Below are 27,972 nucleotides of genomic sequence, written 5' to 3'. Positions count from 1 at the left end.
ACGAGTCAAATTACTTATTGGAAAGACACGTGGGACCACCAGGTGCTGAGGAAGTCAATGAACGTGAACCAAAGGAAAGGAGGAGAAACTCACAGCCAAGCCCCCAGCACATCAGTGCAACATGGGAGGGAGGGCAAGGGGCGGGCTCACCTGAGAATGAAGCACTGGGGCCGCTGCTCCTGGAAAAGCTGGTGAAAGGCTCTCTCGGCGCAGGAGAAGATGTGAGGCGGCAAGGAGGAGCAGGGCTGCCCGGTGCTGCTGAGGTAGAGCTGAGACACCTGCCGGGCAGAGTGGGAGACAGACGTCATGAGAAGGTGGGGGCTTCTCCACCTCAGGACACAGCTGACTCACTCCCAAGATTCAAACGCCAGGGAAGCTCTAGATCTGAAACTCGTCTATAACTACAAAAGTTTGGGAAATTATGCCCTTTTCAGCAAGTTTTAAGCATTCACAAAGATAAAAGAGAGGCGGGTGTCTGATCTTTCATGACTTGGTTCGCAGGCTTGAAATTCTTCTGCTGTCCTTAAGCAGACCAGCTCACACACATCCAGTTCGATGGAACCTGTGAAGTAAGCTGAACCTGCGGGGAAGGGCATCACACTCAACGTCTCTCGGCAACATTTCATCTCAGTAACGTGAGCTAGAAGGGTAGAAAGCACTTGCCACTGAAACATGGAAGAACTTATAAACTTCTCAGAAAAACAAAAAATTTCAGGGACATAGTGACTTATGAGGATTGTCATGGTGCCAGTATGTTTAGTCCTTTTGAGTACCAGTAAATTCTGTTATTTTAGAAGAAACACAGAATGATACGGAGGTGTCTGAGTCATGAAGAAGTATCAGACAAACTTAATTTTTCTTTTACAAAGTAACTGGCCTGTCGCTTCAAGGCTGTTGAGAGTGGGAATCTCATCAGATGATGGAGGGAAATGTCCAGACAAGGTCAAAGTCTGCTCACCCTGTCATGGCGACCTGGGTCTTTGGCTCTGTGGGCATTACCGGGGCAACAGGAAAGACCTGAACGGGATGTCTGGACCAGATGATCAGAGTGCATCAGGAGGAATTTCCTGATTCCAGGAGTGGTACAGAGGTTTCACAGGGAATGAATGCCTTTGTTTGCAGGAAATGCACAACGCACGTATTCAAGGTTGATGGGACAGCGTGCCAGCAAATCATTTGAAAATGGTTGGAAAAGAAGTTGTTTGTGCTATTTATCTGCAAATTGTTCATATGTTTGAAGTCATTTAAAATCATCGGGGAAATATTTTTTTAATAGAATAAATGACCTACAGCTATAAAAAATGATTAGGTGAATCTCACAAACATAATATTGGGTGGCATCTGTTGGGACATGAGAGAACATTCTATAAGATTAAGTACAAAACCAGGTAAAACGAAGCTACACCGTAGAAGTCAGCTTGGTGGTATCTTGGTCAAGGTGCTGGTGATCACAGAGGGGCAAGAGCAGGGCTTCTGGAGTGCGGGAAATGTTCTGGATCTGAGGGCTTGTGAAAATCTATCCATCAGGGCACTTAGAAACCCATGTTCACTGTAGCTCAATAAAAACTCCAGAAAGCCCAAATCCACAAATTTCGTGGTTCTGGTGCAGATGCCAGAGAAGAGATCACGTGGACTAACTAGAGAATTCAACCCACGCCCACACATGGGTGTGGATTGGGTTACGGAAGGGGGATGTTGCATGCATTAGGCATTAAGAATGGGCTGATTTGTAAAGGAAAGGAACGCTGATCTCTCTCTCGTGCCAGGTGTGAAAATGAATTCCAGATGAACTTAAGTCTCAATATAAACAGCAAAGCATGAAACATTTACACAAGGTAACAGAAGAATACTCTCGTGATTTTGGAATAAGGAACTAGGGTTCCCAAACGCAAATTCTAATGGGAAGGATGAAGCTATATCAAAATCGTATATTTGACAGTTGGTGTTTGACCACAAAGATCATACACACAGTAATACAATAAAAACCAAAGACACAGAGGAGATTAAGCTGTGTCTTATAAACAACTCCTACAAATAAATAAGACTGGAAAGAAAATAGAAAATTAGACAAAAAATACAAACAGAAAAGGATAACGAGTAAATAAGAGAAAAGAAGCAGAAACTCTCTGGTAACCAGGGAAATGCCATTTCAAACAGGAAGGTGACGTATAAAATACTGATAACATTATCAACGGCCTCATAATAATAGTCATGGTTTACACTGGCTGTGTGCTTGCTGCTGTTCTAAGCACTTGGTATCCATCCAATTCTCTTAGAAATCTATGACTTGGCTATGAGAATATCTTCCTTTTTAAGAGTGAGGAAATTAAAGCAAAGAAGTTAGTAATTGGTCAAAGGTCACATAGCTCATTAGTGGTGATGCTTGGTTTCAAAAGGCAGTTTTCTCCACCTCTAGAAACACGCACCACACTGTAGAGAGTTAGTTGTTCAATCGCAACAGAGATTTGGTAACAACTTCTAAACGTAAGGGGGGCTTGACCAGGAATCTCCCTGAAGAAACTCTCGGACCTTCACAAAAAGCACACATGAAATGGTTCTTAGCACTCTTTGCAAGAGCAGAAAACATGCCAATGTAGGGTTTAATGGATGAATATAATGGATTGTGTTTTAATACGATAAAATACTATAGGACATTTAGAATACATTTTTGAGAACTGAAACCATCAACATAAAAAAGCACAAAGGCTAATGAAGATTTGTTTTGTAAAAGGACATAGTTAATAAATCTGAATGTATCAGCAATATATCTGAGTGAATTAATATGGAAATATAATAGTATTTGCAGGAATTTTCTGTACATGTACAGTTGTCCCTCTCCTGCCTTTACCATATGGTCTATGTTCCAGGACCCCCAGGGGTTGCCTGAAACCACAGAGAGTGCCAAACCCTATATACATTGTGTTTTTCTATATATACCTAACTATGATAAAGTTTAATTTATAAGTTGGGCATAGTAAGAGATTACCAATGATAACTAGTAATGAAAAAGAACACTTACAACAATATACTGTAGTAAGTTTTACAGGTGTGGTCTGTCTTTCTCAAAATACATTATTTATTTATTTATTTATTTATTTTAAAGATGTTATTTATTATATCATGACCTGAGCCAAAGGCAGGCTCAAAATACCTCTTTGTCCTGTATACACCCTCTTCTTGGGGTGACGGAAGATGATCAAGTGCAGTGAGTGACGCAGACACGTGACACAGCGTCAGGCTACTACCGACCTTCCGATGCTATGTCAGAAGTAGGATCAGTCCCGCGGTGACCCTGACCGCAGTGGGACGACCATATGTGCCTATGTATAGTGAACGTATAAAAGGTTGGACGAATGGCCCCTGGGGGGCTCAGTCAGTTAAGCACCTGCCTTTGGCTCAGCTCATGATCTCCAGGTCCTGGGATCGAGTCCCACATTGGGCTCCCTGCTCAGCAGGGAGTCTTCTCCCTTCCCTCTGCCTCTTTCCCTGCACATGCATGCTCTCTCTCTCAAATAATTAAACAAATAAAATCTTTTTTTTAAAAAGTGACTGGATGAAAGGATAATAGTTTCGGGAGAGTGGTTGTCATTGCTTATGAAAAGGAATCTGCCTGTGTTCATAGCATACCACACAAACTAATCTAAGACACCATATAATTAAAACAAAGCTTTATTTTCTGTTCTATGCAGGAAACAAATGTTGCAATTGAAGTAGGACGTGAAGTGTTCTTAGCACATCATTATAGCCGTGTCCCAATCTCAGGAGTGTTTGCGAGCAAACAGGACTTCCTTATTTGAAATAGTTCTCAGATTTTTGTATTTTTTAATTATTCTAGAATTTAAAATGGATATCAAAAGAATGAATAATAGTGATGTATACATTGTAACTCATAAACCAACCAGGAAGTTCTAGCCCAGCTCTATTTTCTTGCAGGACAAATTTCTGTTCCTTTTGAATACTTGCACTAACACTATCTCACGTCCCAAGCCCAACATGGTCTTAATCAAATTTTAACAGAATGCTTTTACGATCCATCTGTAAAATCCTGCAGAGAATTTCACTAGATGTTACAAACAAGGAGAGACAGAAGACAGCCAGGAGCATGTGTGACTCCTACTCCGTTTCTTCACATCCTCGGGGTCACATCTACTTTTAAGACCAAGTTTTACTGGACTTTAGACATATAAGGGATCTTGGGTATTGATGTTTTCTCACGATAATCAAACTAACACTTCTCAGATCCCTTCTCAAGTCCTCTCCTTTCCACATGGTGTCAGACTTTCTGTTGTAGAATATTCCATTGCTATAACCTGGTAATACTTGACTCGATTACCAGGTAACACCTCGTAATAGTTGGTAATTCTGCTAAACGTCAATACTTAGCTTCATAAGGGGTATAAATACAAAACAGTCATTTTAATATAACAGTGCATTTAATTAAGATAGTAATCAATTCTACTTAATTATTTCTATTGAAGCTTGAAGATTTTCACTTAGGCAGTTTCAGTCTTCTGACAAGCCATGTAACGTTCAGATTGGTTATCCTCACCACCGTCATTTTCATTATTAATATTATTGCACGTTCTCACGGGTCCAGCAACTACCATCAGCGACCAGCATCCCGATCCCACACTCCTTCTCTCTCCCCTTCACCTTATTCTCTCCCCATCTGCATCATCTGGGAATAAGATTCTGGTCACTGGTAATTTTAAGTGCTTGATTGGAACTCATGGGCGAGATGACATCACATCAACCTCATTCATGGGCACCTCCTTTTGCCCCTAGGCTGGACTCTCTGCTTCTAATGAATAAGGATTAGTTTTTCATTGTTTGTTTGTTTGTTTTGTTTTTATGAATCACCTCTCTGTACTTTCATGCAGGCACCTCTCGGTAAACTGCTGGGAGCTGGCAGAATCCTACCTTGTTCTGAATTCTGAAGCCAACCACGCTGTTCCACAATGGATGAGGGGGCTCCCCAGCCCTCCAGGTCCCCTAACCTGTGGAACCTCCCTGACATTAAGAGGTGGTTGGCTTCATGCTATGGTAAAAATACGTCCCTCTACTTGCCTGATTGGATTACTTACTTATTATCTATGTAACTATCCATATAGAGGACATATTCTGGAAAAAAAAAAAAAAACTTGTGCTTTTGTTTGTTTGTTTGTTTTACAAAGAATCACGTACAATAATAAACAAAATTGCCTCTGGGCTCTACGTTTGTGATGCTGAGAGGAGCTCATCACACATCTGCTCTGAGGTTACATGACCTCATTTTAAATTTTGTCCCTCCCACTCACAGAAGATTTTAGAAAATTTGTCAATTCTACTGAAGGCTTGGTGTTTTCACCTCCAAAGTGGAAATAATAATTCTTATACTGATTGCATTGCCTTTTGTAAGTAGATGTGATGACAGACGCGGAACTCTTTGCAGCAGACCTACCACGTGAGGAGCCCCAGACAACGCCAGGTCTTCCTTGAGCCCCACTCGTCCAGGGGTACAACGCCCCGCTCAGCCATGCAGCTGCGTGCCACACCAGACGTGCAGTGGGAATGTTAGGAGACCAAGAGCAAGCGGGGTCTGACATTTAATGAAGCCCTAAGCCTGACACCCTACACTAGATGCCATTTCACACAGTAGGAGAGCTTAATCTCACCACCAATGGAGGGCACGGGTTCTGAGCATTTCTGTGTCCTTGTGTACTCATAAATATGATCTTGAGAAATTATCTCCAGGTCTTTTATCTGGAATGGCATCATTATTTTGCACACTGAGATTTCTAAGTGATACATCTTTGGTTTGTGAAATCCATAGTAAAGGGAACAGTGAGAAATATCTGAGACCAGTCTGACATGGATGTTTGAGGGCCCATGCATACCTATGGCTGATGTGTCCATTCTCATGACATTCATGTGTTCACTGGTTTCCACAATGGCACAAACACCAAGATGTTTATCTTTTCTAATTACTACCTCAACAGTGCATTACACCTGTTTTTGTTTGTTTGTTTGTTTTAAGGATTTTACCTATTTAACAGAGAGAGAGTGTGCCCCTTTACCTGGGGGATTGGGGGAAGAAAGGGACCCAGAGTGCGAGGCTCCATTCCAGGATCCTAGGATTAAGACCTGTGCCAAAGTCCACTCAACCAACCGAGCCAGCCAGCTGTCCCTAGACCCGGCTCTACTGGCAGCCGCCTGCCCTGTCACTGTGGTCTCCCCATCTCTCTTCCCTTCCTCTCCCCCGGCCTCTTTCCCTATCCTCTTCCTCCGCCTCCTTCAGTGCTTTCTATTATTTTTCTACCTCATTCTTAAACTTGGTGTGACTCCTAGAAATCTTCTAAAATGAAATATCTATGTGAATTACTCCTGATTTTGCATCCAAGGGAGAACTTCAACATTTCAATTTAACCTCCAAAAACTGTACATTCACCTGAACCTGTTTTTTCCTCATCAATTTTTCTTTTCTTCTCTTTTTTCTTATAGATTCTCCTAGACTCACAGAATCAAAACCTGTATCTTCAAGGGATGCCTTTTCTCTTATTTGTTCCTCAAATGAAATTCTCTGAGGTTCTTAGTGTCCTTTCAGAAACTCACTCAACTTCTGCCCACTACCACCAGAGTCCCCATACTAGGCTTACTCTTGAATTATTTCAGTGCCTACTAATTATTCTTCCTGCCTAAATGTCTCTTCTTCTCAAACTGATGGCAAAAGACTTATAAACACTATTTGTATTGAACTTGTTTGTTTCCAGTGAGTCTTTATTTTCTAAAATTAAAACTCAAACTCTCTTAACTTAGCTTTAAAGTGTAGATCCAAACCAGATTTTCAATTCTTTAACATTTTGAACTTCTTGCTCTTATAAGATTAGTCTGTGCCTTCTTCTAATGATCCTATATTTTTGGTCCCCACAGTTTGACTCTAGACAATTCTTTAAAGTATACTTCCTCTCCCCTTACCATAATCTTATTCATTCCTTAGGATTTGCAACAATCCCATTGTTTTTCCAAGTAATGCCTTCTCAACTTGGGAAGACCTCCTTCCCTCCAACATTCTGACTTGTCAATTAATAGTGTATATTCTCAATACAGGTATCTTACTGTCCTCATCGACAAGGGAAATCTGATTATGCATTATCTCTAGAATATCAGTGCAGTTTTTAAGGATGAGGAGAAGCTTACTTAGCATCCCCAAATACCTAACATCCTTAATACCTAACATAACATACTGTGTTTAATGGACTCAATAAATGTTTCTTGGTTTGCTGAAGCATTCGTGTTCCTGATCATAACCCTGCTTCTTTTGCAAAGCCTATTCAGAAAGATCTGGCTACTTTTCTCTTTTCTCCTTCTCCCCTACCCCTTACATGTTTAAAATAAGCAAAGTCACTCACCTTCAACATAAATGGGGAGCACAACAGTGCACCCCGCCCTGCTGGTTATACTTCATTTACATCTGTCTGCTTTCTGGCCCCCTGGGTGCCACTCCCCCCAATGACTGTTCGCCTCACATCAACATTGCTTTCGGCTATGGACCACCTCTGGGAGAGGGCTGCTTCCTGCCATGTGTTTGTATTAGTCTCAAAATGCAGTTCAATGTAGAGGCTCTGCATCCATGATTAATGGCCTCCCATGAAATGAATGTTATGCAAAGCTTAACATAACACAGTTAATGGTAATAAAGTTAAAGTGAGCTACAGATGATGTTCCTGGATTTGTTTTTCAACATGAAACACAGAAGTCATTTTCCTGGTCTACATAATCTTTATAGATATAATCATATTCAGTGTTTCAGTTTCTTCTTTTATTTAACTAATGAGGGAAGAAACTAAACTATCTGAACAGAATTTGTTATTTAAGATAATAAGCATAAACTTGATTACATAATTTCTCAGCATAAAAATAAGTGAAAATTTCTCTTGCATGTCCATAGGACAGCAAGATAACTTGATGTGGTTCAGTATGCAAGTAACTGACATAAAATCACAAGGTACTAAGGATGCTACAGGGGATGCTCACCCAGTGTCTATAATATATTACATATTACTACTTGTAGACCAGGAAAGTGCAAACTATTTGATTCTGCAAAATGGAAGTGAATTCCAAAACACCAAACACAGTAAAATCTCATTATGACCTATTAAAAGTGGGCAGTTTTGTTGTAAGCTTTTTATCAGTGCATTATTTTAGCCAAATATATTTATTTTCCTGTTACATTCCATGCCAGAACCCACTGGAATTGATGGATATAAAGGATGATACGTATAGGATATATGTCGCATTCACTATTTTAAGTTTTAATGAACCCTTCATGCAAAAATCTCATTGCATCATGTTTTATTCCTACATTAATAAGGAAATATGTCTCTTAATATCTCTCCTTTTCTCCATTAACAAGTATTCCTGAAAGACCTGCAAATACAACACGTTGCTTGAAGCCAGAAAACTATTCCACTACTGATAGCCTAAAAATGAAGAAACCAGAAAATCAGTTTTTTCCACTTGAAATAGAATATAACATGACAAGTAATATTGTACTAAAAGAATTCATTATGTTATATTTTCCTTAATCCTCATAATTTGACTGCTAGATCTATAGAAGCATTTATATAATAGCTATATATGTATATATTTTATGCAATATCTAAAATTGGCTTTTGTCTCAACATAAGATTCTTTTTGACTCTATGACCCAATGTAATACCATAGATAGAAGCCAAAAACAACACAATAATAGGCAGTTTGAAATAGCAGGAGTTCTCTCTCTTTCTATTGCTGTCTCTCTTAAATTGAAGAATAATGAACTTGGAAAGCATCAAAGATGCAGAAAGCTCAGGCACCTGGGTGGCTCAGTCAGTTAAGTCTCTGCCTTCCGCTCAGGTCACGATCTCAGGGTCCTGGGATGGAGTCCCGCATCAGGGTCCCTGCTCATCAAGGACCCTGCTTCTCCCTCTCCCTCTGCCTCTCCCCTCTGCTCATGCTTTCTCTTGCTATTGCTCTCTCTCTCAAATAAATAAATAAAATCTTTTTTAAAAAGATGCAGAAAACTGTGGTTAAAGCAAAATTAAAAGTCCCAAATACTTATTTATACAAGGCAGAAAATTGGCAATATAACTATATAATTTAAATGATTATCAAATGAAACTCCAAGAACTTAGAAAGGAGACAATAAAAAGAAAAAGCAGAGATCAAACACATAGAGAATAAATACATAGTAGAAAAAAATTAGGTGAGGAAATGTTTTCTTGGAAAAGATTAATACAATCTAGAAATTCCTAGCAAATTGATTCTAAAAAGTCAGAGAAGGCATACATGACCAACATTGGGAATGGAAAGAAATCACTCGAAATTCTACAAACATTAAAAAAATAAATAGGACTCATGAATAATTATATGCCCCAAACTTTGGAAGAACAGAATCCTTGTAAAACAAAACTATTAAGAACTGACATAAAGGGGCACCTGGGTGGCTCAGTGGGTTAAAGCCTCTCTGCCTTCAGCTCAGGTCATGATCTCAGGGTCCTGGGATCGAGCCCCGCATCAGGCTCTCTGCTCAGCGGGGAGCCTGCTTCCCTTCCTCTCTCTCTGCCTGCCTCTCTGCCTACTTGTGATCTCTGTCTGTCAAATAAATAGATAAAATATTAAAAAAAAAAAAAAAAAAAAGAACTGACATAAAAAGAAGTAAAAATACAAACAGTGCATGCCTATTTCATCATCACAGGTCAGGCTGCACTCCTCTGATAGAACTCCTGCGATGACTGCCGGTGACTGCTCTCGTGCTGCCCCAACAGGTGACCACACACTCAGGTGGCCTAAGACTAAGGCTGGGATCAGCCCGAGTGGAGTGAGGACACCTGGCAAAGTGCAGCAGTTTTAAAACAACAGTTCAAGTGACTTTGGCGAGGACTGTGGCTAGGACAGTGAGTGGGGCACTCTGTCTCAGGGGAGGTTTCTTAAGAATTCTTCATTGATTCCTTGGGAGCTTAAAGCAGGTGTTCTCTCTCCCTTTCCCTCCAACCTCTCTCCTGCCGCCTTTCCCTCCAACACCTAAGAGCATGTCCCTCTTCAGGAACACATGCCTGCTCCCCTTGCCTCTTTGTCATGCTCCTGCTCCCTATTAAGGATTCTGCTTTCACTGGAACCAGCTTGTGCTCACACAAAAAAAAAAAAAAAAAAAGAGAGAGAGCTGCACAATGATGTTTCTTGATCGACTACTACTTGAAAATTATGTCGTGTTTTCAGTTATCTGGAATAATTTTCCAAAAGAAATTTCTCTTTTAATTTTGGGAGTCTCATCATTGAAAGTGGAAAGTCATTTGGAAAAATGCATAAAATTCTATATTGTCCTTTCTCATTTTCATTGTTTTAACTTCATAAAACGATTCTGAAAGAAGTGATGATGTTGAAATAAGGACTGTAAGCTGCCTGATCTTGAATTAGTCAAGAAGGTATGGAAAGTAGAGTCATGTATTGTTTAATTTTAGAAGTTTGTCTAGTAACTACAATTGGAGTAAAATGACACATTATAAGTGCAAAGGCATTTTTGATAAGATCACATTCTTTTCCATTTTTGTCTCAGAACAAATGAAAGTCATTATTATGCAAATATCAATTTAGAATTTTCTGAGAAGTTTGACTTTACTTATTGTTTTGGGCTTTCTTCTGAACCGATCATTTGATGCGGATAGGTATGTCTGGTGAGCATCATTCCACATTTTTAAATGATATTTTAAATTTCATACTCACCATTGTGGAATAAATTGGAAGCTCTTTGAATGGGTTGACAAGCAAGAGGATATCTCCAATAAAAGTCTGTTAAAAGAAAAGGATAGAAATAGTTGGGGGACTGTATAAAGAGAACACTTAAAATTAAAAGTGATATAACTTTAAAATCACTGTACATAATATAGAAAATAAATAAAGGCCATACTTCAACATTTTGTGAGCTATTTTAAAAGTTTGTAAATAAAGTTTGTAAATAAAGAAATAGAAAAGTCAAATTGAAATAAAGTAAAACATATATGCTTGATTCATTAAACATGTAACAAGTGAAATGATAGGATTCTAAGAAAGCTTTTCTTAAAGGGGTTTTGTGAGAATCAGACTGAATAAAAAATATAAAATTAAAACATGTGGCAAAATATACTGAAGGAAATAAATGTGGTAATGAGTTTATGCTGCTACAGAAGATGCACAATTGAAAAATGAATAAAAAACAGGAAGCAAATAAAAATACTTTCTAATATAAAAAAGGACAAGGAATGAGATATAAAAGCACAAAAAAAACAGATGGAATAAATAGAAATCAAGGATTAAATAATAGATTTAAATTCCCCCAAATCAGAAATTACATCAAATGTAAAGCTACTAAATGTTCTTAAGGATGAAGATTATGAACTAGATTGAAGTACTCTCTCTAGATTAAGAAAATCTGCAAGTGAAGGGTAAAGCAGGGTACACCTGCAAACAATAAGAACAGAACAAATGTGGTTTAGCAACACTCAATTCACACACACACAATAAAAGGGATATAAATGAGCATTTCACAATGATAAAATATTAAATCAACCAGGAAGATATAGCATTTAAAATTTCTATGAGACTAAAATCAAGCACAAAATATATGAAGCAAAAACAGCTGTAAGGAGAAAGATTAATTCACAATGACAGAGGGAATTTTAAACAATTTTTTTCTTAGTAACTCATGGAATAAGCAGATACAATTTTGAAATAAATAATTACCAAGTGATTCATTGACTCATATACAACACTGTTACCAAACAATTGCAGAATATACATTCTTTGAAATTGAACACAGCTCAGTTTCATTACATGTAAAGGACATGAACCACATAGGGTAGGATCTCTGATCATGCCAGAATTATAATAATGGATATCTAGAAAATCACCAAATGTTTGGGAATTCTATGATGCATCTGCAAATAACCTATGAGCCAAAAAATGAGCTGCAATGCAAAAGAGAAGATATTTTGATTATAACATATCCTAATTTGTGAGATGCAACCAAAGATATACTTAGTATAGAAATGATTATCTGATATGCTATTTATAATGTTAAAAAAGAAGGAAGGCTGGTAATTATGATCTAAGTATACTTTTTGAAGAGCTCATCAAATTACATCAAAATATAAAGAAATAAAATCAGTATAACAGCAGAAATTAATGGACTAGAAGCAAAAGTCAAAAGGTGGTCTTTTGAATAGTGTAATAAAATGTTGAGTACCCTAACAAGATTGAGAAAACAAGACAAAATGCGCAAACTACATATCCTAAATATGACATTGCTACAGACATGAAAACAGCTGAAGAGATACTGGGAATCCCATTTTAGCCATGATGGATATTTAGATAATGTGGACGACAACCAACACAATAAGATACAGAACATCTGACTACTTTTTTTTCTGTAAAAGAAATTTTGAATCTATGTCTAAAAACCTTTCCACAAAGAAAATTTAAACTTCACTGGTGAATTCTTCCCAACATTCATGAACAAAAAAGCAAAATGAGCAAATATACATTGCTCCAGAAAATAACAGTAGAGAAAACACCAAAGTAGTGTATTGAAAGAAAGGAAGATTACAGGCACTTCTCTTCCATAAAGTACATGCAAAAACCCTGACAAACTATTGACAAATTAAATCCAGTAATACATTCAACAGATAATCTGCTTCAACCAGCTCGGATTTGTTCTAGTAACATAAGGTTGGCTTCATATTAGTAAGTCAACTCTTGTAATTTATAATACTAAAAAGTGAAGGAAAAAAGCCATATGATCATCTCAAAATAGACTCAACAGTCAAAAAACTTTTCATAGCATTCAGTGCTTACTAATTAAAAATAATAATTTTGAAAACTATAAATATAAAGAACTGCCTCAATCTAATGAAATTTAACCACACCTATGGCAGAGCTACTGCGAACAACTTGTTTAATGATAAAACATCGAAAGCTCTTCCCTGAGATCCAAAATGAGACAGGGATGACTATTTTAGCTTATTGTTACCTCCCATCATCTTTTTATTTTAAAGATTTTATTTATTTATTTGACAGAGATCACAAGTATGCAGAGAGGCAGGCAGAGAGAGAGAGAGGAGGAAGCAGGCTCCCTGCTGAGCAGAGAGCCCGATGTGGGACTCGATCCCAGGACCCTGAGATCATGACCTGAGCCGAAGGCAGCGGCTTAACCACTGAGCCACCCAGGCGCCCCCATCATCTTTTTATTAAGAGGGCCATCCCGTGAAATAAAACAAGAGTAAGGAAACTGTCAAGATTTAAGACAAAAATAAAAGTCATTATATACTATATGCGGTATACGCAGAGCATCCAAAAGAATCTCCATTTAAATTAATATTTACATATGAACTTAGTAAATTGGGCAGAAAAAACATGAATTTCCCAATGAAACTATATCCCTATATTTGCAATACACCATAAAAAAATGAAATTTGCTTGTTATTTTCAGTAAGAAAATAACATTTCTTATAGCGTCAGAGTTTGAAAGAGGCCTAGAAACAGATCTAATATAAAAGGTCAAGACTTCTACACCGAAAATTTTTAAATGTCCCAGAGAAAGGAGGGATATTAACCCTCCATGATATATAGAGGACTTCTCTAGATCAAGATTTATTATCTGCTTTAGTGATTAAGATAGCTCAGTACTGGTTTAGGCACAAACGAATCCATACAACAGAAGACAGACCCACTTGCCAGGGTCATCTGGTCACCAACCACAGAAACGCCATGGCAATGCAGCAGTGGGAGTCTACACGGGGAAACATTAAGACCAAGGTCTGTGGTGGGAGTGTATCCACTATGAGAAAGTGTTTCATTGTATTTACTCAGGCTGGAGGTACCTGCAACGCTGGCGGTCCAAGGCTCGGTTCACGTCCCACGAAAATAGCTGTATGCTGTCTCATGGAAATATTTGTGTACACATGTTGCCAAAAAGGGACCAAGATGGTTTATAACAGTATCACCCACAAAATTCACGTAATTGTAACAGCAGAATTCAATCACCGAACAGTGGAGACAACTCCAGTGTTCTTCCACTGTAGAGTAAATAAATAAATGAGCATATATCCACACAGCAACTGATTTTAGAGGAGTAAAAATCAGCTATTGCTGCAAGGAATAGGATAGACGTTTATCAGAAACACAACAACGAATCAAAGTGGGCAAGGGTGCCTGGGTGGCTCAGAAAGACTGCCTTCAGGGGCGCCGGGGTGGCTCAGTGGATTAAGCCACTGCCTTTGGCTCAGGTCATGATCTCAGGGTTCTGGGATCAAGCCCCGCGTGGGGCTCTTTGCTCAGCAGGGAGCCTGCTTCCCCTCTTCTCTCTCTGCCTGCCTCTCTGTCTACTGTGATCTCTCTCTGTCAAATAAATAAATAAAATCTTTAAAAAAAAAAAAAAAAAGACTGCCTTCAGCTCAGGTCATAATCTCAGGGTCCTGGGATCAAGCCCCACATCGGGTTCCCTGCTCAGTGGGGAGTCTGCTTCTCCCTCTCCCTCTCCTGCTCTCTCGCTTGTGCTCTCTCTCATATAAATGAATAAAATCCTTAAAAAGAAAGAAAGAAAGAAAGAAAGAAAGAAAGAAAGAAAGAAAGAAAGAAAGAAAGGAAGAAAGAAAGAAAAGAGGGCAGACACAAAAGAGAGCACACTGGGTGAGTCCTTTTATATGAAGTCCAGAAACAACAACAACAACAACAAAAAGAAACAAAACGAATCTGTACCTATATATGCCAAAATCTTTTGTGATGGGTAGGGTAAACTGAGGAAGGGGCTTCTTACTATTCCATTTCTTTATGAAGCTGCTGGCTACCTAGGCATGTTCACCAAATGAAAATTCATGAAACCATACACTCCTGAGTGGTGTGTGACTCTTTACATGTTGTGATTCAAGACAACATTGACTTCAATGGAAGGACTGGCCAGGATTCTATAGCCAAGTAAAGGAGAAAAGAAAAGTAAAATGATTGAACCAAATGGGAACCTTTGTACTGAAGTATCTGAAAATTACTCAGAAAAATAAAGAAAAAAAGTAGACTGAGGGAGAAAGGAGAAATCTGCTAAGGAAGGAAAAATACGCATCCAAATATGCTTCTAAATTGCACTTTTCTATTGAGATATAATTTTTATTTTGATCTAATTAATGAAGGAATCTGAGACTGTCTTTGCAAATGTATTTTGTGATGAACAACAACAAAAAATATTCTAGAAAAGTGTGATCTGCATGTTAACAATGGACTCCTAACTTACGAGTTTATACAGGTCTATGCCATATTCTCAAGAGGCTGCTTTGATGAAAGGTAATGCTGTAAATGTTTTGCAGAGAAATATTTTTTTTTTAATTTAGAAAACTACAGATTTCCTTTTCCTCATCTTTCTAAACTATCGCTGTTTTACTGTTACTAGCTCACACATGTTAAGAGCTCCCCAGGGTCTATAAGCTTGAGTGGAATGACAGGGAATGGCACGAAAGGGATTGTATATGGCGGGTGCATCTTCGGATTCCAGGCTAGGGGGCAGTGTCATCTGGGGGGAAATGCGTCTGTCCTCCTAATTTCAAATAGCCTCCTACTGAGAGATACTTCAGCTTCTGACACAAGCTGGTCAACTTTAGCCTCCTGAGCTGCCCCTACAAAAAAGACCTACTAAACCCCAGTGGGGCCCCTGGAGGGGAATGTTCCGTTAGTAAGTGGCTCAGGTGAGCCAAGCTGCCTACCTAGCTAACCAGATGTAACAGGAGCCTGTGTTTATTTGGGGGGTTTCTTTCTTTATGAGTGTTGAGTCCCACCAGTTGTGGTTACAAAGAGAATATTACCTTCACGTTTATGTGCCATCCAAAAGAAACTTGATTGTGTATTCTATTTCCGCTGTCCTATGTGACAGTGATTATTCAGAGAAAGAAATGCCTTTATTCTCTGCATTATTTAGCAAGTAAATGTCTCAATTCTTACAATTCATTTTGTTGGATGGTTTGGGCTCATCCTTCTGCTATGCGCTATGTGGAACCTTTGCAATCTGACATCCAAATGAAATAATATATATGTACTTAGAGAAAAGGGCAAGTTATGTTTGCTCCTGGGTTTCGGCAAGGAAAGACAGAGGGAAAGGGGAGGAAAGGGAAGGCGACTTACTGACCTTCTCGAAAGATCACCTTATAACTAGTCAGATTACAGCAAGAAGAGATGAAAATGCCGGTTAGACATTACTTTAGCAGACACGTGTTATGTTGGCCCCGATGGGCGATGGCAGCAGCGGAGGGCCCCTCTGTGTACATTCTGAAAGGAGGGCTGCTAAGATTTGCAGGGGAGTCAGATGTGGGACACCAAAGAGGGATCAGTCCCGACACTTGAACCAGGCACTTCAGCCTGAACCTGGGAGAAGAGTAAGAGGGCCGGGGAGGGGCGTGTCGGGGGAGTGGGCGCGGAGGTCCGCAGACCATCTCTGAACACCACAGCCACTGAAACCAGTGTTTTTGTATTTGTGGGAAGGAACACTTCTGTTTCCAGTGCATCATGAACTGATACTTTTGTAAAATGTGATACAAGTGAATTCCTGTAAACATGGCATTGAAAAAGACAAAGATCCACAAAATGCAAACCTGGATTCTTATTAGACTCAACAGACAGCAACGAAACTATCAACTTGTCATAAGAGGTTCTAAATGCTTACTCTCACAGCAGAATGGTAATAAAAAGTTCATACTTCCAATGGTCCACAGGTTACACTTTAAGAATCACTTGTTATTATTCAATCAATAGTGTTTAAGTGGCTTGTCTATCCATTAAAGGCGCGTTCAAATAACCTGGCTCAGAGCACTTATCACAAAATTGATCTGAGACGATTAAGCTCTTCCATATTTCAGGTGTGGGAGAGGAAAAGCATGTCTCCTGCAGCGGCAAATGTGCATTTGATGTGAACTTTAGCAAAGCAGGATCCGGAAAGAAAGAGAAACCCAGTGGGCAGAAATGACCTAAGAAGATGGCCCAGTGTGGGGAGGAATTGGAGCCGTGATTCCGATAAACAGATCGGAAGTACTTGTCCCTTGAGATTGGAAAGTGCTTGACCAGGCCTCCCAGGGAGCAAACCCAGCATGGATGCATCCCAGCGTCTAGCACAGCACCGGACACCATCAAATCACCAGTGAGGGAGATCATCACGAGCCCTGAGAAGATCCACTGTGACTTCATCAGAAAGGGCTGGGGAGGTTTACTTAAAGATTGAAGAACTCCCAGTGGGAGTTTATAAAGCTAAGTGTTTATTCCATGCAGTAGAAAGAAAAGCTTAGGGGGAGGAAAAACAGACCAAGGAAAATCCTGACACGGGCAGAAGGGCTGTCGCCCGGGGGCTGAGAGCATCAGCTTGTATCTGGGGCCCAGATCGTGTATGAAGATTGCGGCCATCTTCCTGTGAGAAGTGACACGCCACAAAGATGCTCTAAGACTGGGAGTGTCAAGATCACATTTGTTCATGATAAGAATGACTCTAAGGGAACAAGATCTCCTCAGCAGGGTCAGGAGGCTGTTGAGAAGAGATGGCGAAGGCCTTGATGAGGACGGCGACCACCGGGGTGAGGGTAGGTCACGTGGACGTTGGGGAGAGAGAGGCACTGGAGAAGCACGAAGGAAATAAAGAAACACAACACAATTCAAGCAATGGCCTCTGGTAACTCGGTAGGGAGGAGGAGGAGGAGGACGTACAGGAGAAGGATCTGCACCACGTTGGCAAAGGTGAGAAGATGGAATAAAACTAACACACAAATAACGGGGCCGTCCCGGAGAGCGGAGTCATCAGCTTTCACCACTTTATGCCAAGGACTCAATCCCGCTCATTTTGATAGAAGCATTTAATTCTAAGTGTATTGACGGTGGCAGGCAATTTATCCAAGCATTAAGATGCTGCACTGAATTTTCATAGGCTAATCAGCACCTGACGATTTATTACTTATAAGCAAATCTCAGACTTAGCATTTACATGAAAATTACTTAATCAATTTCTCAGTAGACTGGTGGGGGGAGAGTGTTATCAAAAAGAATTAGCACATATGGGCATCATCAGATTTCTCTACAGACGTTCTGATTGAATTGCTTTCAGCTGAATATCACAAAATCAAGCAGAGGGAGACAGACCGACGGACAGAGATGGGGACTGAGACGACATGGTGTCTAAATTGTTCTGCATGTCGGATGAAATAACACATATAAAGCGGGCTAGAAGCACAGCAGATTGATTCTCTGTGTTATTTGTCATCTGAGTCATTCATTCATATCCTGCTATCAGAGTTTGGTGTATAGATTATTTACTTGACAAACAAAGCATTTCCTGATAACTTAAAGGGACGACAGACTCCTTTCATGCTCATAGAGACAACACCCTCCCAGCCCAGTGCCCTCTCGCTCTCCAGATCCAGCAGGCTAAGTAAAGTACAGGAAACAAACAGCCGTTTTAGAAGTGACTTGCAGATCCTCCTGTTTCTAGCAAGATCTTCCACAGCAACCTCGACAACAGGAAAGCCATCAGCCCGCAGGGTATTAACTTTCACTTAACAGCTCTGAAATTTGGATCTTTGCTGAACTTGCTTTAGAACTGAATCAGAATGAAGCTGAATGCTGAGAAATCAACCTTACGCTATCAGCAAGACCAGAAACAATGGTAAGCCCTCTCCTTGTGACGTCGGCAGCACAGAGCGGGGACATCGGCAGCAAGACAAAGCAGCACCCAAAGCCGGCTCAAGGGCACTTACGTATATCTGATTGTTCCCAAAGCGCTTCTGAATCTCGTAAAGCAGGGTGCCATCGTTCAGCTCACTGAGCGTCGCCAGGTCATCGCTGGGAGCGGGAGGCATCAGCTTGACCTGGGAAGACAAACAAAAAGATCAATTCTAATTGCTTTCCAATCAACTCTCTTCACAGTTGGATGTTCCATTTCCTATTCATGTCAAACACTTAGAGACCACGTGAGTTTGAAACCATTATTAAAAAACGAGATGGTGGGCTGCCTGGATGGCTCAGTGGGTGAAGCCTCTGCCTTCAGCTCAGGTCATGATCTCAGAGTCCTGCATTGGGCTCTTTTCTAGCCAGGGAGCCTGCTTCCTCCTTCCTCTCTCTCTTTCTCTCTCTGCTTGCCTCTCTGCCTACTTGTGGTCTCTGTCTGTCAAATAAATAAAAATCTTAAAAAAAAAAAAAAAAAAGAGATGGTTCACGTAGAAGAAGGAACAAAAAAATTCCAAAGCCACAGAGAGATGTCTTCAGATGACAGTTTCTGTCCTGTGCCCACGACCGTGCACAAGTGCTCGCACACACGCTAACCCCAAAACCCCCAGTGCCATCTTCCGTCCTGCAAAGGCATCAGTCTGCCAGAACCATTCCAGCACGTTGACTTTCCTAGTCCCCACTCAAAACGTAGACTGCTCTGAGCTGCCCTGCGTCCTCTACGCCCGGCAGCTGAAAAGCTCACGTGTCTGCAGTGTTTCCAAAGCTAAAGCAGAACTTCTCCCATTACTGTTGTTGGCATGCTGAAGGAGCCGGTGAGCCTGGAATGTAGCTTCCGCACACATGGGGGAGGAGGCCAGATTTTGAAAGACTCTAGAATTTTGGCTTGGGATTTTTATTCTTCTCTACATGACTCCTACAATGAAAGTAGCTGTGAGAGTCAGATAATTCTGTCATAAAGAAAAACATGATTCCCTGTGATAGAGTTATAAAACTGCCAAATATTTCAATTAAAAAAGATGAATTTGGATGATTTAATTGGGCAAAAACCTATAATTTGCAAGTTCAGAATTGACCATGTTTAATTTTACCTATACAAGGTAGGTTGTGCAAAGCAGACCCTTGATCTGTGAGGACAGCCTTGGTTTTCTTTTGTCAAACACAGAGGAGCCAAAGACGAAGAATACTCTTATCCATGCCTCTGTGAGTTCATCGGTGTCCATGGTGAATTTTTAACAACAGCAAGCTTATTTTGTATCATTACGTTCATGTCTGTATTCTGTATCAACATTCCCCTTTTGTATTGTATTTGCACTACATTTCTTATCCTCGGATGTATCACTGTTAAAGAATTTGGACTTAAATATTACTGTTTATCAGCTAGGTGTTTATAGCATTGACAGATATGGAACATTAAAAAAAAATCTAAGTGTAGGGTGATCTCTCTGCTGTGAATGACGGATTCGCAAAATGGAATCTTTCTCAGGAGTTCATAAATTCAAGTCTGTGCTCTCCCAGGCTTCCTCTAATCCTAATGTACTCACAATGGAACCTCAGATTCTTTCCTGGGAATCTCAAGTGATCAGAAGAGTGGTTTGTCATGTCTCCCACTTAGAAGGGTATAACCCAATGGGCTCTGGTATGGGAAATATCACCATTTGGGTAAGTGGCAAACACCATATTCCAAGAGAAAGTTGTTTGTGTATTAAAAATTAGTTTGTACCCCAGGGTTCATAGAGCAATGGACACAGTTACCAAACAGTAGAAAGAGCCAAGATGCCCTTCAACGGACGAATGGATAAGGAAGATGTGGTCCATATACACTATGGAGTATGATGCCTCCATCAGAAAGGACGAATACCCAACTTTTGTAACAACATGGACGGGACTGGAAGAGATTATGCTGAGTGAAGTAAGTCAAGCAGAGAGAGTCAAGTATCATATGGTTTCACTTACTTGTGGAGCATAAGGTATAACATGGAGGACATGGGGAGACGGAGAGGAGAAGGGAGTTGAGGGAAATCGGAGGGGGAGATGAACCATGAGAGACGTGGACTCTAAGAAACAAACTGAGGGTTTTGGAGGAGAGGGGTGGTCAGGCGTTGGGTGAGTCTGCTGGTGGGTATTATGGAGGGCACGTATTGCATGGAGCACTGGGTGTGGTGCATAAACAATGTATCTTGAACATTGAAAAAATAAAACAAAATTTAAATATAAAAAATAATAAAAGACTATGGCAGAAGTAAAATAAACATATAAAAAATCAATTTGTAAAGTACTGCAGACTGCATAAAGGTCAAGAAAAAGCCTCTCTTCTCCCCATACCGTGCATACACTCAGCCAACACCCTGAGTTCATTTTCTTTGCTTTTGCACATTTTAAAGAAATAGGCCTCAACATATGGTTCAGAATTAACCTGTATGGAGCATAGCACATAGTCTCATTAACATTAGCTGACTAGGGCATTTTAATTAGCCACAGGCATAGCTGGAAGACTTCAATACTGTCAGAAATATTCACTTAACTAGTCAAGAGTAGAATCTGAAAGTTGGTACTCGGGGCTGATAAAAATGGAAGTCAAATGTCCCGCCTCTCCTGATACTCTCCCTGCTGGTCAGAATCAGTCCTGGGATCGTGGGTAGGAGTTGTTCTTTTTTCCACACTAAACACTTAGCTCTACTTAAGAGTCTCGTAGGGGCACCTGGGTGTCTCAGTGGGTTAAGCCTCTGCCTTTGACTCCAATCAGGATCCCAGGGTCCTGGGATCCAGCCCCGCATCAGGCTCTCTGCTCGGCGGGGAGTCTGCTTTCCCCTCTCTCTCTGCCTACCTCTCTGCCTACTTGTGATTTCTATCAAATAAATAAATAAATAAAATCTTAAAAAAAAAAAAAAGAGTCTGGTAAGCCCAGGATGCCTCGGGGGCAGTGACCAGCAGTCCCCTCCACCCAGGCAGCGTTTTGTGCTGCGTTTTCCACCAGTCACGCTGACCTGGGTAAAAAAACTTACACACCAAACTGAGCTTTCTCACTTAAAAAAATGCTACAGAAGTGTGTCTCAGGCTCCGATTCTTTTTGTACTAATAGGGATGACTGTGTGTAAATCTCAGTGGTGTATCTCCCCGGATGGGGGGCCCTGAGCCTTTCTCTTCCCCAACGTTACTAAGTCACTTTCCGTCATCGCTTATGATATAAAAGACGATGGTGTGTCCCTTGCGGGAGGCCGTGAGGGTGAGTCTGTGTGGAGGCCTGGCAAGTGTCTGCTCTGTAGATAAGTGTGCAGTGACGGGGTGTGTCGTTACCTAGACAGACAGATGCAGAGGGTCGTGCGCACCAGAGGCAAACTTGCTGCCAACTTCCCTGAGCACCGCCTTCGGAGAAAGGAGGAGGTGAGCATCTGCCGACGACCCCAGCCAGGGTCCGCAGCTCTCAGCGGAAACCCTCAGCTCTCATCCGCTCTAAAACCCAGATTTCACATTCACAGATCCCTTTTTTGGGAAAGGATCTGCTCTGAAGTAGTAATTTAAAAAATTTTGAAATTTATGGATATAGTTCCGACCTCCTTAACCAGGAGATGCAGAACTTAAAGCCCAGAGAGGCTGCACAGTTTCCCTGGGTCACACAGCAGCTAGGTCAGAAGGAGAAGCTGAGACAATCCCCGTCGGGGAATAGTGGAGAAAGTCTAGCCGATAACGGATAATCCGGCAACATATTCAGTCCTTCGCAGGTCCGCTTCTTGCTCAGGGGCTCTTTGCCAGGCACATGCTAGAGGGGAGACCAGAGAGGGAGCAGAGCGCTGAGGTCTTACACTCTTACAGTCTGCTGGCAGAGAAGGAAGGACGCAAGTAAGAAACTACAGTCCTGAAAAGTGTAGGGGGGAGAACTGGAGGGTGCTCTGAAGAGTGAGAGTGCCCTCCCGCTGGGGGTCTGAGAAGTCATCTCCCATGAGGTCACAGCAAAGCTGCGCCTGGGCCTAAGGCTGCGAGGCCAGCCCGCGGGCTCGAGGAGGAGGCGCGCAGGGAGAGGGGAGAAAGCCGTAAGGGCCATGAGGTCCTGTGAGCGGCAGAGCTGGAGGAAATGGGACCCGTGGCGGCGGAGGGGGAGAGAGGTGCGCGGGAAGACAGGGCGGCTGCTGGGACAGCTGGGCAAGGAGCTGCCAGGCTCCCGAGGGTGGGGATTCGCGGCGTTTACAACTCAGACCCGCAGAGGAGGTCGAAGCAATACTTACACTGATGCAACTGCATCGTACTTGGGATCACAGATGCAAGTGTGTGTCCTTAGACAGGAAAGTCATTCAGAAAATAAGTACCAACGGGAAAGGATGTATTTCTAAGGAATTAAAAACCTACTGGCTGAAGTCTTTATACACAGACATAAAAGGAAATTTTCATTATCAATCGAGAGACGGATGTATATATCTTTTTTTTCCAGTGTCTCTGCAAGCATTTCCTGAACATACAAAAATGTACACACCTCCTTGCACACAGATATGCACCCCAGAAAACAGATACAGATGTGCATATGTATATCTATGCATATTATACATCCATGTTAGTACACATATATATACATGTTCATGCATGTTCATGATATGGTACAAGCCAACAGTGGATTGCAATAGCTTTGAACAATGCAAAAATAAGACAAGAGGCTTCATCAAGGTAGTATACATATTCCCCTCCCAAAGTATCACAAAAAAGAGACAAATTAAGAGCAAGATTTTTTTCTCTAGAAGAAATGGATTTCATTTCTTCTATAATAAACTTCCTTTTATAACTACAGCTCTAACCAGCTCAATGCAAATTTCTGGGGTTCTGTTTAGAAAAAGCATGGAGAGTACTAACAGAAGTCGGCATTCGTTCCGACAAGCCCGGAAGAGTTTTTGCAGACATCTCGTTGGGGTTCTTAAGGATTTCCAGCCACAGGGTCACAGCTGTTCCCTGGGTTAGGGAAACTGTGAAACTGACAGCCAACATGTGAAGACACCCTCGTCTGTGTGCACTAAGGAAATGTGACACGTTGTGTGAGAGCCGTGTGAAAACAGAACAGACCCCAGCTCGTACATAGCACCATCCGCAAAAACCATCCGCGCCTCAAGATTCAGAAGCCCGGGGACACCTGCTAGCAAGTGGAGAGGAAAAGAAAAAGACACCTCTGAGTATCTCTATGCTCTAGTTGTAGACTCCGTAATGTCTACTGCCCACGTCCACCTAACAAAGACAACAGAAGGCAAAACAGAGATGGGGTAAATACATAAAAAGGATTAACGTCCCCCCTCTAGGGCTGACCACTATGATTTCTATGGACATACGTTTCTCTATCTCTGTAAGAGGAGACATCTAGAACATAAATTAGATATAGTTCAGGACAGAAAGTCGGGACAAACTTCAGAGAAACACTTGGAGAAATGTTTCGAGATCCAAAGGGAGCTTAACGTTTGGGAATATTCTGACTTCCCCAGTTCCTGGTCTCCCCTTGTCCACACCGCACGGAGAGCCGTTCCCTTTACTGTTTTGTTTGTTTGGGGCTTTTCCCTCTGGGAGATGAGCAGTCTATGCGCAGAGACCACACGTCTGGCAGATAAAAGCGGTGGTCTGACAAATGGGAGAAAAGCCAGAGTATCTTGAGGAGAGGAAAGAACCGAATATTCATGAATTAAGAGGAAAGAGGAAGTCAGGGAAAAAACTAGCTGACCTGGGTGGTCCTAGCAGAGAATAAGGTAATAATCTGACAAATACTAAGTTTTCCAAAACTTAAGCTCATCACCATGGCTAGACAGCATTTTAGCTATTCCCTCCTGCTCTTGTTATCCTGTTAGATGTTTCCACCACAGTAAAACCTACCAGGTCCTTTCACTTACTGGTGCTTTGACATGCCAAGGATTTATACTTTCGTGTGCATGGAGATAGGTGTGTCTGTGGACCACAGAAAGAGAATTCTCACCAATCTTCAAAACTCTTGTACCAACATGCAGCCGGGAACCCCCTCTCCTGTTCATACAACCATCACAGGTCCGCGGGCTCTCCTGCCGTGCCCCCAGCACAGAACAAGATCCAGAGTAAAAGAAACACTTGTGATTCTCAGCCATTTGCTTAGAGTTCTGAAGTTTGGCCATTTTGTAATTTATGGGGTGCCTAGGTGGCTCAGTCGGTTAGGCATCCCACTCTTGGTTTTGGCTCAGGTCATGATCTCAGGGTCATGGGACAAGGCCCTGTACAGGGGACTCTGCAGTCGGCGGGGAGCTGCTCTTCAGCCCCTCCCCTGCTTGCATACATGCATATGCACCCTCTCTCCCAGATGAATAAACAACTCCTTAAAAACAAAACCTTAATCTGTAAATTGAATATAAGTCAAGCGATGAAGAGGGATAGTAACTCGCCCACAGTGGTATTTTGAGGATTAAGACAATGCAGGCGAATGCATGTTTAAGCACTGCAATGTTCACATAAAGTATAATTCTGTATTATTAGTGTTTGAAGTCACCTACACTTGCATTGATGAAAATAAACTCTGTGGGTGCGTTGACTGGAATTACATCAAGAGCAGTTAAATTCAGCCATTCTGGCAAAAGCTACCATACAGTCAGTGTATATCAATAACAATGAAAATATAAATACATCTTACTGCATTTTACTCTGTTCTTGGTAAATGTATGATAAGCCCTCATTTCTGTCAGCTTCCTAGCAACCCTGTGAGACCTATACCATGTACCCATTTCACAGATGAAGCTGATGAGGTCAAGGAACCTCTGAGTCATAGACTTTCAGCAGCAGACGTAACCAAAGCACCTGCCTTTCTCTGAACTCCCAGGCTAATATGCCTTCACTCAGTGGCATAAAAATTGGAATTTCAAGCGTGAACGAAATTTAAAGAAATATATTCACAGAGGAAGGAAGTGAAGGGAGAGGGAAAGAAGTCAGACGATCAGAGTGAAGGGAGAATGCAGGGGGAGGAGCAAAGGGGGAAGGAAGACTGGAAAGGAAATCAAAGGAGGAATGTCTTGCACTTTTAGGCAACTTTCTGTCTTCTCAGAGATATTATGTGTTCATTTTGGTGATTATTGAAACCCAAAAGTTTAAATCAAGCCTTGAAATATTCCCTCACACAGTAACCATTTGATAAAACCTACATTTTATAAAAATCTGGAAGAAGAGATTCTGTGGGTTTTGTTTCAATTTTTTACAAAAATGTCTCCATTATGTACTTCTCCCTAAGATGTTCCTCAGAATGTTCTTGTTTTGACGAGTCTTTTTTAAAACACTTTTAAAGTATAACTCGGTCAGTGGATTGTTGGTCTTCCTTGGGAGAGAATCACCGACGCACCTCACGGCCAAGGAGAGAGGCCCGTGGTGCCCACAGAGGGCAATGAGAACACGTGAATGTTCCATCAATAATGTATGAACACAAAACCTGAAAAACACAAAACCTGAAAAACTGAACATGACTGCAACTGCCTTTAAGGTCTAGGATGCAACTATAAATTGTATAATTACAAAGAGTTTACATTAAAATCAGAAAGGCCATTCTATAAGGGTTAAACCTGGTATCATGTTGTGAGTGTCCTCTCTTTTTTAAAGATTTTAATTAATTAATTAATTAAAGATTTTATTTATTTGGGAGGGAGAGAGAGAGAGAACATGTGGTGTTATTGGGGGGAGTGGCAGAGGGAGAGAGAGAATCTCAAACAAACTCCCCACTGAGCACAGAGCCCCATGAAGGGCTCCGTCTCAGGACCCAGGGGTCATGACCTGAACCGAAACCAAGAGCTGAACGCTTAACCAACTGGACTGCCCAGGCACCCCTAATATCTTGAGTTTTCAGAGCAGTTTTAGATTCACAGCAAAGCTGAGAGGGACAGAGATTTCCCACGCGTGCACAGCCTTCTCCAGCATCAACACTCTCCACCAGAATGATGACATTTGTTACAGCTGCACCTCCATGGACACGTCACCATCACCCCAAGTCCATGGGGTACATCGGGGCTCACTCTGGGTGTTGTACATTCTGGGGTTTTATACACATGTGGAATGACACACACCCATCTCTGTAAAATCATAGAGGGCAGTTTCAATGCCCTAACACCCCCCTAGACTCCACCTCTCCACCCCTCCCCACACCAGCCCAGGCAGCCTGTGAACTTGTACAGTCTCCATGGTTTGGCCTTTTCCGGAATGTCAATTACTAGAATCATACGCTGTACACCCTTTTCAGACCAGCTTCTTTCACTCAGTAATATGCATTTAAGGTTATAGGAAGTTCATAGGACCCTTGAGAAAGTTAAGAAAGAACTTGGCTTTCCATCTTACTAACATTTAATTTGCCTACTACAGCAGATAAGCTGCTTTCCTCCAAATTCATGTGTGGAGGCTCTCAATGCGACTCTTTGGACATGGGGTCTTAAGGAGGCAATGAAGGTTAGAGAAGGTCATAGGGGTGGGTCCCTGATCCCATCGGATTGGCACACTTCTGAGAGACACCGGACAGTTCCTTCCTCTCTCTGTTTCCTCCCCCGCTCAACCCCCATGCGAGGACACCAGGAGAAAGCAGCCAGGAAGGGGACGTTCATCAGAAACCTTAACAGCTGGCACCTTGACCTTGTACTTCAAGTCTTCAGAACTGTGAAAAATAAGCATCTGCTGCCTAAGCTACCCAGTGTTAGTATTTGTTACAGTAGCCTAAGATGACAAATACACCTGCTGAAATTTTAAAGTATCTCAAAATTAAAAAACATGTTTATTAGTTATGTTTAAATAACAAAATTAATGAAACTAAATCTTGAAAAGATGCCCTTAGAAAAATCTAGCTAAAATGTCTTTAATATATTCAAAATTAGATACCGTGAAACAAACCAGTTTCAAGGATTACTCTGACATTTATAAAATTATTCTGCCATTTATAAAACATGAAGCATTTAAAGATCATTTATTTCTCTAGGGAAATGTACTGTTTTCTATAGCCCCAAGCTCACCAGACTGATCTCCCATAACCTGGGCACTGTGGCACACACATTACCCCCTCCCCAACAAACACACACAGAATACACCAAGAGATACTTCCAAAAACCATACTTTATATAATAATCAAAAGGAGGACTAAGTCAAGCAGAGAGAGTCAATTATCATATGGTTTCACTTATTTGTGGAGCATAACAAATAGCATGGAGGACATGGGGAGTTAGAGAGGAGAAGGGAGTTGGGGTAAATTGGAAGGGGAGGTGAATCATGAGAGACTATGGACTCTGACAA

At 41.3% G+C, this 27,972-nt stretch overlaps 1 protein-coding gene across 5 annotated transcripts in view; it reads right to left on the bottom strand.

The window, feature by feature from the left end:
* Nucleotides 1-27,972, bottom strand: part of MYO16 (myosin XVI) — a 576,627-nt gene that overhangs the window by 280,809 nt on the left and 267,846 nt on the right. For all 5 annotated transcript variants that reach the window (XR_009400078.1, XM_059378159.1, XM_059378158.1 and 2 more), the window contains exons 11-13: nt 18,765-18,875; nt 10,741-10,806; nt 151-278 (exon numbers count right to left, since the gene is read on the bottom strand). Coding sequence is in view for 4 of the 5 variants with exons in the window: in XM_059378159.1 (XP_059234142.1) it covers nt 151-278; nt 10,741-10,806; nt 18,765-18,875 (305 nt within the window). In the remaining variant the exon portion in view is untranslated. The remainder of the gene's footprint in view (nt 1-150; nt 279-10,740; nt 10,807-18,764; nt 18,876-27,972) is intronic.

This window comes from Mustela nigripes, chromosome 15, assembly GCF_022355385.1.
Source record: "Mustela nigripes isolate SB6536 chromosome 15, MUSNIG.SB6536, whole genome shotgun sequence".
In the NCBI taxonomy this organism is placed as follows: Eukaryota; Metazoa; Chordata; class Mammalia; order Carnivora; family Mustelidae; genus Mustela; species Mustela nigripes.
This window is presented reverse-complemented; position numbering and strand designations above follow the sequence as displayed.